At 40.6% G+C, this 11,190-nt stretch overlaps 1 protein-coding gene across 1 annotated transcript; it reads left to right on the top strand.

Annotated features, from left to right (window-relative positions):
- The first annotated feature begins 396 nt into the window (after positions 1-396).
- LOC128374080 (probable C-mannosyltransferase DPY19L4) lies at positions 397-7,110 on the top strand. The gene is made up of 19 exons (XM_053334322.1): positions 397-689; positions 840-1,001; positions 1,429-1,553; positions 1,642-1,732; positions 1,853-1,974; positions 2,112-2,257; positions 2,424-2,547; positions 2,651-2,785; positions 3,021-3,152; positions 3,347-3,448; positions 3,534-3,607; positions 3,800-3,958; positions 4,062-4,181; positions 4,263-4,383; positions 4,622-4,678; positions 4,764-4,846; positions 4,959-5,091; positions 5,712-5,870; positions 6,121-7,110. The coding sequence occupies exons 1-19, from the start codon at positions 605-607 to the stop codon at positions 6,283-6,285; spliced, it is 2,295 nt and encodes a 764-aa protein (XP_053190297.1). The 5' UTR covers positions 397-604; the 3' UTR covers positions 6,286-7,110.
- The last annotated feature ends 4,080 nt before the right edge of the window (positions 7,111-11,190 follow it).

Genomic DNA, 11,190 nt, shown 5'->3' with positions numbered 1-11,190 from the left:
ATCTGTGATTGTTTATTCTAAACCATTATTATACACCACACTACTATGTATTAATATTGCTTGTCGTAATTGACGTTATCCAGTGAAATGAGAAATTGAGAAGGGGGTTTGAACACTTGCAGGGTCAAATTCTCATTAGGAGCTGAATCCTACAGGTCTGATCCAGAGCCACAGAGCCATCTCTATGGCGCTGGTTTGATCCTAGAATCGCCCCTGGGCACTAGCCATAGGTACTAGCACAGCAGCATCGTGCGCGAGTTTTTTTAATGTCTTTCTCCGAACGCGCGCTCCCGTCGCCGTGTTTACCGGGGGGCGGGGCCAGAGGAGACACACATCTGCGGGGAAGGATTTCAACGCAGGACCGCTAGCGTCACGTCCCCGGCAGCGGTGCCGAGTTCAGCCCTCCGGCGGAGATACCAGCACCCTGAACACTGTTTACAACACCGGTACTTACTTTTTAAGAGGAGAGGTAACTCAACTTGTCACCTGCCGGTTTTAACTCGCAGTGTGTTGACTTAAAAGCAGCTTGGGGTTAGCTAACTGCTCGTCAGCTAGCATGCTGCTGTGTCATCACATCTCACTTTTGGATTAATTTTATCTCGTCATGACTGAGTTAAGATGTCGGAAAACAGAAACCGTGGAGGGGAATAAAGAGGAGAATGAGGAATCAGATGAGCTACACACCACAGGTAAGTTTGGCTAGATTAGCTGTTAGCTAAACAATGCTGCTAGCTTCCCTGTGCAGAAACATTCAGTACTTTGTGTGCAAACTTTTTTTCCAAAGAGATGTTAGGACTTTAGAAAGCATCTGATACAGGCAGGGTTTGTCTGTCGAGCAGGTGTGAACACGGAGGATGATCAGGGGACTGTGGCGAGCGGTGAGGCAGATGAGAAGCAGCTGAAAGATGAAGGTGAAAAAGAGGAGGATGCTCAACCTAAAGAGGAAGAAGGATCGAGCAAAAACGAGCCATCTGTCAAAAAATGCAAAAGCTCGTCTACATGTAAGTTGATTTCCTTCCTGTATACTTTCAACACTGTGCCCAATGTCACCATACTGTAAGTGTCAGTGACGTGATCTTTTTTCCTAGGACTGTCACCTTGACTGTCAAATAGGCAACAGAACCATTGAATTAAACCAATATTAAACACATTGGCACTTTATTTATGATTGTATGTTTGTATGTTGTAAATATGTCCTTTTATATTTATGTGGAAATGAATGATCTGTTTGAGAGAAGCATCTTGCTTCCTCATATGCTAAGAGTATATTTAGAAGTGACAATAAATTGATTCTGATTCATCTGTCAATTCTTTTCTATTTGTTTGGTCTACAAATGTTAGAAAATGTAGATCACTGAAGCCCAACATGAACTAAAATATCACCAAGTGTACATGAGTGATCTTAACTGGCATGTTTCTGCTCCTCAGCGGCGTTTCTGCAGCGTGTGGTGAGGGTGTTCTTCGGGTGTCTGGCAGCAGTGGCTTGTGGTATGCTTTATGCGGGCTATCTGTCTGCGTACCATGACAGGAAGTTCTGGTTTTCCACTAGACAGGTGGGGGTGACTCTTATCTAGGTGGTTGGATCAGCTCAGTGGATCGATGTCATTATCCACTTTAAACATTTGACGTGTTTTGTCTCAGGATCTGGAGCGTGAAATCACCTTCCAAGGAGGCAGTGGGCTCTATTATTATTACTACAAGCACATGGTGTCAGCATCGTCTTTTGAAAGAGGTGCGTTTATTATTTATGCTTCTCTTTTAATAAACATCTAATTGAAAATGACATCAAAATGGACACAATTTCACTCTCTTCTTCTCCAATTGACTTTCCTATGCGGTTACTTTTTTTCAGGTTTTTATGAACTGATGATAGATAACAGGACTGTTTCAGGACAGACTATCAATGTGGTGGAGCGTCTGTTTCTGTACCCAGAGCTCATCACAAGCTTTATATATAGAGTTACAGACAGCCAGGTGAGAAGGCACACATTGTGTTTGCTTTTATATACTGTTCTTGTAGCACTGAAAAGAAAAGAAAATCTATTAGCTTTTGATGTTTTTACTCACAAATCATTGGTCTCAGCTGATATTTTGTCTTCCTCTGCCCTCAGGATTTTGTTGAGCCAATCTATTTCTATATTGGAGCGGTTTTTGGCCTCCAGGCGGTCTACGTCACAGCCCTCTTTGTGTGTAGCTGGGTGATGAGTGGCACCTGGGTGGCTGGCATGTTGGCCGTGGCGTGGTATGTTATCAACAGGTGAGAGGAGTTTGGTCACACACACCTCATACTTTGGTAAAGTAACTAGGAAACGTGAAAGCAGACTTTAAAAGTAAAGAAAAGTCTGGGTGGTGAAGCTTAAAAATGCCTCCTGAATCTCAAGTTCACTACTGTACGGTTCTTCTGTGGCTTATTTCTCCATCAGAACAGATACAACCAAATTGGACCATGCTATACCTTTTCGGGACAACTGGGCTCTGCCATACTTTTCTTGTCAGGTGGCAGCTTTGACTGGATTCCTGAGAAACAACATCAGCTCTGCCACCGAGGTGAGCCTCTCATCATGCTTATTTTTGAAGTTATCTTTAATAAAAAGCTTTATTTAACACTGCATTTTCACACTTCTAAAAGAAAAACTTGACTTCTCTGTAGATGTTTTGCTATCTTACCATGAGTGCCACCACCTTCACCTTCCTCCTGGTCTGGGAACACAGCCACTATGTGCTCTTCATCCAAGGCCTCTGCCTTTTCCTGCTTGACTCTTTTGATCTTGTGCCACCACGTAAGGTAAGATGGAAACATGTTAATAAATGTAAGACAGGAATGAGAAGGATCAATTCTGTATCTTTTTAGTGATAGTGAGCTTAAAATATTAAATAATTAATAGTATTAAACTGCTATTTACACCTATTTATACAGTTTTAGTTTTGCCTACAATTTCCATAAATATGTTTTTCTTTCTCCTTCCTCTTTCTCTCTGTCTCTCCCTCTCCCTCTCCCTCTCTCTCTCTTTGGTGGACAGATGGCTGACATTCACAAGGTGTACGTCAGCTCTTTGTTCCTGGCCTACTTGTTTCAGTTTCAGAATCAGACCCTACTCAGCTCACCTCTGCTCAGCCTACTGATTGGCTCAGTGCTCGCGAGGTACTTCCAGGTAGAGTTAGCTGCTCCCCCACAGTCAAATTACAATGTTACGGTTATTGTTTTTACTTGCATTGAATCTCGGCTGGTTGAATGAAACCTTCTTAAGTACTAGGTTTCTCAACATTTCTCTCTATCATATCATTTAAATATCGGTCTCAATCAGAGGAACACTATTTCAGTGCTGTTTCATGTTTCTTATTTCAGCAAAAAATGAAGAAGGGACCTCTTGTGGCCAGAGTAATGAAGCTCTTCCTACATTTCCACCTCGTCTTCACCACAGGGATTACCTTCAGTTATTTAGTTAAGGTAAAGCTACACGGACATAGGTAAAACGCACTCAGTGGTATATATTACGTTACTGGATATTAATTATTGTTTTTTCCATCTACAGAAACTTCTACCTGTAACTGAAAGTGACTTCATATTGAAGTTCCTTGAAGTAAAATTTGGTCTCAACACAACAACGTGAGTGACAGAAATTACATTAAAGTTTAGGCTCAGATTATGTACATACAATACAATGCAGGCTGAACTTGGGCAGCATGTTGTATCCTCTGTGGTTTTGAACAGTAGCCATATTGATGAATATACAATTTTCCGCCTCTGTAATCTAATCTAAAGTAATCTAATAGCAATATATCTTTTTTTCTATGTTAGTGACTTCATTACCAACTTCCTCCTGTGCCAAGAGAGTTTCCAGACACCGAATCAGGACTTATTTCTACGACTCACCCAGGCCTCAGTCCTTCCCTTCTACCTCCTGGTGCTCTCAGTGTGCCTGCTGTCCACCCTGCAGACCATTTACAGAAGACTCAGGTTAGATGCTTGTGACTCGCATGAAAGGGTGATAATGGTTTTTGTGTTGGAAGCTGAAGTAAATAAACATTCAGCCCTTTTAAACGTTTAACTGTCCTTGCAGTGGCCAGCCAATGAAAACTAACCTCCGACTAGAAGATGGAAGAATAGGAGAGCAGCCTGAGGTCATCTATCATGTTTTTCACACATTGCTTTTTGGAGGCCTGGCTTTGCTGTTTGATGGGTATGTTTGTTGTTAGATTTTTAAAATATGTCGTCTTTAAAAGACTCATTCTTTAACTGACTGTATTCTTTCATTCTGCAGGATGAAGTACTTATGGACCCCGTACGTCTGCATGTTTACAGCTTTTGGTGTGTGTTCTCCAGACATCTGGATGACTGTGTTCAAGTGGCTCAAACTGAGGACCATACACCCTGTTGTACTGGTGAGTGTCCACTGGTAAATGAGCTATTTAAACATATTGACAAATAAGTAGTCAAATTTGCCTTATGTTTGCTATTTACTATCTTAATTGGGTTATATATTATGAGTTTATAAAAATAGAAGTGATTCATATCTTCATCACTGTACCTCAAAGTAGCAGAATAATGTAACCAAAAGTGAAATCATCATGGTTCTTGTTTATACTGTTTTTGTTCTTCTGCTTCTCTTTTTCCCTCCAGTCTCTGATCCTGAGCACAGCCGTTCCTACCATCATTGGTTTCAGTTTGTGGAGAGAGGTGAGATATTCAGCTTTTTATCTCGCAAAGCTCTTTATCTCACATATTTAAAGCCACATTATGTCTGCTCTCTTCTGTCTTGCAGTACTGTCCTCGAGTCATAGCAGAGCTGTCTGATCTGCAGGAGTTCTATGACCCTGATACAGTCGAGCTGGTCAGCTGGATCAGGTGAGACATCTTATTCCTTAGTTGTCTGATTGCATTGACATCCACTGTATTGTCCTGTCATATCTGTAAAGTCTTTGTTGTGACATCAAATGTATCCCATCCTCCTCTTCAGGACTCAGGTTCCAGTAGCAGCTGTGTTTGCAGGCAGTCCTCAGCTGCTGGGGACAGTGAAGTTGTGTTCAGGTTCGGTGGTGACCAGTTTACCTCTTTACTCAGATATCAGCCTGCTGAGGAGGACTGAAGATGTGAGTGCCTTACACAGCTGAGAGACATTTATGATTAGGAGGAAAAACAAGAGACACAGTATGACCATTTATGACCGGGCCCCACAGATTTTAATGTCTATTACCATTAAGTAGTTAAACCTGCAGTGTGGAACATCCATTATATTCAAGTCTTTGCCAAACAAGTTTTTCAAACGAGTTTTTAAATCTCATGTCAGGCGCAACATTCCTATGCTAGTCATTTGGCTATTAATCATGTGTGTCCTCTGAACTTTCCAAATATTATCGAAATGTATGGATCAAACTCTGATAGAGAAACAAGTCATTTTGTAGAGGTTGTGTGCTATTTAAAACAATGTATCCACCATTTTACAGCCACAACAGCAGGTTACAGTAGGTTACTGACCATCAGGCATACAGGGACAAATCCCAGTGGGCCAATGGACCACCAAAATATATCTGTGTTTACCGGCTCTCTCTGTGAGCCTGTCTTTCAGGGTGCACATGAGAGCATATTGCACGCCTGTGTCGTCACCTCTACTCACACTGCCAGAGGGGGGAGACAAAAGTCCTGCACTCTAGCTTTAATCTGTGTTTAAATATAGATGTTTCTTTTTAATATCTGTTTTCTCCTCTTACAGACTTACCAGGTGTATGCAATGAGATCTGCGGAGGACATCTACAAGATTCTGACCGCTCAGAAGACAAACTATGTGATTATTGAAGAGTCGATATGTAATGAGCTCACTCTCAATAAGGGCTGCAGGATCAAAGACCTGCTGGACATCTCCAATGGACATGTGAGTTGCTCTTCTCTTAGCATGAGAGAAATGCTTTACTTTAATGAGTAAAAGCCTCAATGGATTTCAGTTTCAGTTACGACACAGACAGACATGCAAATGCTCTTCTTATTTCTACAGAAGGCTAATTACAATAAAGAGACTTAATATTAATATAGATCAAAAGTCATAAAGATGCCTCACTCTTGAGAACATGGTGATAATGAGATGAGATATTAATTCATGATCTGTGTGCTCTTGTCCCATTCAGGTCGTATATGACAAAGGAGAGGTCTACTCCTTCTCTAAGCACGGGAGGTTCTGCCACGAGATAAAGATGAACTACTCGCCCTACACAAACTATTTCACCAGAGTTTTTTGGAACCGTTCGTACCACGTCTACAAAGTGAACTCTGTCATCTCCTTTCAGTACTGACAGCAGCCTCCTCCTCCTCCTCTCTGCTGAGACTTGACTGAGCCCGTCTCTGCTCTTCTCCACCTCATATCCACAGAGTAACACAAAGCCACTGCATCGTTCTTTTGCAGTGTGTTTGTGTGTGTGCGTGTGCTCAGAAAAATGTCAAATCACTGTTTGCTCTGTAATCTTATATGCTGCAGTGCAGATGGTGAAACTGCTAATTTGAACCAACGGGGATTAACTGAGCACAATGTTTTAAATCAACAGAAACGGACCCTGTTGTAGTTGAAATATGCCATATGAATTACTGCACTGCACTGTAGTTTTATAAGACATGCGTTACTGTTACTGTTACTGCGATGCATTTAATGAAGGAGGAGGTTAATATGTCTGTCTACTTTGGACGGAGCAGCTGTTTTAGACTCATTCTCTTTTGATGACAACTTGTGTCGTTATCTTGAGACAACAAATAGGGCTCATATTACCTCTGTTATAATGATTTTAGTTATATGAAGTTGTCTTTTGATCCTGACTTAAATGTCTCTTTACTATTTGGAAGTCACTGTTGTTGGCCTAAAGAGATAAAACATAGCAAAAATGCAAGAGGATAAACTAAGTTGTGGTATTAACCATAATTTTATTATTACTGCCATTTGATATCCTGAAATAATATAATAATCAGGATCAGGAGAAAATAGTTTGATATTTGGAGATATCATTTGTCCTGTAATTTTAATCTTAATTCAATGAGAAGCTACCACAAACCTGTAGTTTATATCAAAAATATTAGATCATATTCTGATCACAAAAAATCTAAAGATAACCTGATAGTCAAGACTTAAATACTGGCAAGCATAGCTGCTCTCACTCTCTGTCACTCCGTGCTCTTGTTTCTCGACAAAAATACTTATGCAGGCCATATGTATGTATGTATGTATGTGTTGTATACTTTACATGTCTGCTGCTTTTATGCTTAGCTTTTGATGGAGGGGGGGGCGTCTCCTTCTGTGGTTTGATGTGTTCAGCTAAAGGGAAGTGGGCAACTAAGTGTGAGCAGAGGACCCCCACTTGATTTTTCCAGCATGTCTTAAAACAACAATCCGGATTCCAGATAAACATTGAGACAGGTTGAAACCTGAAAAAGTATTTTAACGGACAGTGTTTTCCTGTTCAGCTGCACTGAAAGAACTGTAACACTGAAAGATATTGACTTAATTTGACTAATTTGGATCTTTTGAAGTCTCATATTAGCTTCAGATAAACCTCTAAATTAATATTTGCATGAAAGGAAGATTGTGGATTTTGTCCCACATCACATCTCACAATACTAAACTGACTTAAAAAAATGAAGCTCATACATATTATTTCTGGGGTCTGCTGCCAGCCAGTGAGTATATTTGTTAGGAAGAAGAAGAAGATATGTCTTATGTGCTCTGGAGCAACTTATGTACATCACACACTGGACGCAGGACGTTAGAAAGAAACATCCGTGAACTTTAAACGTTTAAAACTCAGATGTGTCCCTTTCAGCCTTAAAGGGAAGCTGAGGCTTGTTCTTAAACGTATCTCGGTCGCTTTGCCTTTGTGATTTTCTTCATCTCGATGCCTTACGCTGGGAGGTGGGAACTGGCAGGTTTGTTTGAAGGACCTGACTGCTGCTGCTGCTGCCGCCGCTGCTGCCGTCTCTTTATTGATCACCTCTTCAGTTACATCTAAAGCCTGATGATTTCCCGCTCTCCATTTTGTTACCCGAAGTGTTCGGTGGTAAATTCCTCAGTAAGGGCAAGCGCAAATCGTGGCAGCGGCAGCTTCCGGTGGCAGCTTCCGGTGGCAACCTCAGCTGCCGCGGCAGCTCTCGGTCTTTCAGTGGCAGCTTCCGGTGGCAGCTTCAGTTGCCACAGAGATGCCGCGGCAGCTGAGGCTGTTTGAGGCAGTTGCCAAAGAGCTGCCGCGGCATCGGAGGCTGTGTAGACAGTTGCCACAGAGCTGCCGCGGCATCGGAGGCTGTGTAGGCAGTTGCCACAGACCTGCCGCGGCATCGGAGGCTGTGTAGGCAGTTGCCACAGACCTGCCGCGGCATCGGAGCAACCCGGTATCATGCCAAAGCGTGTAATACACACGCTGGTCACTAGGCCTAGTGACCAGCGTGTGTATCTAGCGTCTGGTCACTAGGCCTAGTGACCAGCGTGTGTATTACACGATACCGGGTTGATCGGAGGCTGTGTAGGCAGTTGCCACAGACCTGCCGCGGCATCTAAAGCTGTTTGAGGCAGTTGCCACAGGATGAAGTGACTGTAATGATAGTGTTATAGAAAATTATGATAGTAAAAACAGATTAAAATATTTGTTGATTCTCTGAATGCCAAAATCACCGGAAGAGGGGGGGGGGGCAACCCCCCCCCACCCCCCCTCCTCTCTCTCTGCAGAGGAAGTCGTTTTTCCCCTTAAACCTTTATTACATCAGCTAACGAATTTTTAAGATTAACATGTAATTTTAATTTTAATACTTGTATTTTTTTTGTTTGGAAGTTTGGAAGTTTCTTTTTTTTATTGTGTGTGTTTTTGTTGATAATAAAAATTTGCTGCTACTTTGGTAAGTGTTTCCCATTGAAAGAATGAGTTAAAACTCTGGAGTACATCACAGAGTCTAGTTAAAGAAAAGAAAGCCCTGAAATTATTTTCTTTATTGGGTTTGTTTGTTTGTTTGTTTGTTTGTTTGTTTGTTTTTTGTATGTATGTATGTATGTGTGTTAGATTACTTGTTTTTCACTTTATGGTACCTATTTTCATATCATATTCTGGTTCAGGCTTTATGTCTCGTCTTGAGCTTGCTCAACCTAAGGCAAAATGTATGTGTCTGTGTATAACATTTCTATGCCTTGTATGTTTGTAATTACTTTTCAATTAAAAACAAAAAAATCAAATTTATTTAATCAGCGGCAGCTGGCTGTGACAGCTTCCGGTGGCAACCTCAGCTGCCACAGAGCTGCCGCGGCATCTGAGCCTGTTTGAGGCAGCTGCCACAGAGCTGCCGTGGCATCTGAGGCTGTTTGAGGCAGCTGCCACAGAGCTGCCGCGGCATCTGAGCCTGTTTGAGGCAGCTGCCACAGAGCTGCCGCGGCATCTGAGGCTGTTTGAGGCAGCTGCCACAGCATGAAGTGACAGTAATGACAGTGTTATAGAAAATTACGATAGTAAAAACAGATTAAAATATTTGTTGAATGTCAGAATGCTAAAATCACCGGAAAAGGGAGGAGGCTGTCACTATTAATTTGTCTTTATCTTTCCGTTTTGTGTAATGACTGTAGCCTATACCAAGGTAATAGCGACTTAATAATGCTAATAATAATGCTTAATAATGCGTCTTCATTCTTAATTATATATACATATATACATATATATATATATATATATATATATATATATATATAAAAAGAAAAACATTTCATTACCATAGTAAATATTTTAAAAGGTATGCATTTTGATAGGCCTACATTTTCAGTTTATCGACAAAATAAGTTTTGAATGGTTACCAGATATGGAGCATCAAAGGTAAGGTAAGTAGGGACTACTAAAATAATCATATTTTCAGAAATGTATAGGCTAGTTGATCATAAAGGAATTTGTAGAAGGAAATTAAAATATTTATTAATATATTTATTTTTTTAGACCAATATAATTCCTATATTTGTTCACCATTTCTCAAATGTTATTCGTGATGTCTAAAATTGTTCAGTTGTGTTCATTGATATATTTCATTTTGTTTATGATTTTTGTGTTATTAGAATTCAATTGATAACTTTTCTTTAAGTGATAGTGTTTAGTCCTACATCGATTTTGCTAATCACAAGAAAATGAGTCATCCACGGCAGGGGTAAGTAGCCTAAATCACCATCTGTAAAACAAACAAATTGTCTATTTGATATGGGTCTTGTGTTGAGCCATCCCTCACTCTGAAATATCCATGAAGTCAGCCCAAACGTTGTTTTGCGGTGCACACGTATACTATACAGTATACGGTAAAAGCGAGAAAGGTATCTAAAGCGATCCTCAAGACGTCACACGTCAACCACAAAGCATGACGTTACCGTACTGCATAGGAAATGCGCGCACAGCAAAACAACGCGATTTGGCCCGCAAGATCAACAATCAAGGTCTGATTAGTCTGTTTTCATGAAAAACAAGTCTGGAAAATGGAAGGTGATAATGACTACTTAGTATCTAACATAACTCACTCTTTTACAAGTAAATGAAATTAAATCTGTCAGACATAGTACACAATCTGAAATTAATTAGACTGACCTGATACAATAATGACTTGACGGACGGTGCGCTGATTACATAATGTACATTATTATTGTTCTTTACAGGTTCACATCAGATATTTTCCGATGTGAATTCATTACTGTGCTGTTGAGACTGACAGAACAACACAACAAACTACAGTCTATGAAACAAAAAGGGAAAATCAAACACACACTCTCTCTCTCACACACACACACACACACACACACACACACACACACACACACACACACATTCTTAACCCTAAGTTGAACAACTTAACGTAAAACAAAGTTAAACAGGCTAAATCTAGAGTACATCCACACATATCTCCGTTCTAAAACAAAAGGTAAGCTTTATTAACAGACAGTTGTCACTGCATTAGGCGTACACAGCGTGCAGCTAAGTGATAGCAGCCAAAGCTGGACAGTATTTCTTATTTAGCAACTACTGCACAAACCTCTCTTAGAGAGGACAAGTACATGTGTAAGCCAAACAATAATAATATGAGAATTGCTTGAATTCTGCACAGTGTTGTTTTGTTGTTGTTCTGAGATAAATAGTTATCATTGTGTTAACATTGTTATCATATAGTTATTATGTAACCATGTATTATCATTACATTCTGCCTTAGGTTGA

The sequence above is a fragment of the Scomber japonicus genome, chromosome 15 (genome assembly GCF_027409825.1).
Source record: "Scomber japonicus isolate fScoJap1 chromosome 15, fScoJap1.pri, whole genome shotgun sequence".
NCBI classification, from domain to species: domain Eukaryota; kingdom Metazoa; phylum Chordata; class Actinopteri; order Scombriformes; family Scombridae; genus Scomber; species Scomber japonicus.
Note: the sequence above shows the minus strand (reverse complement) of the source record. Positions and strands in the feature narration are given on the sequence as shown.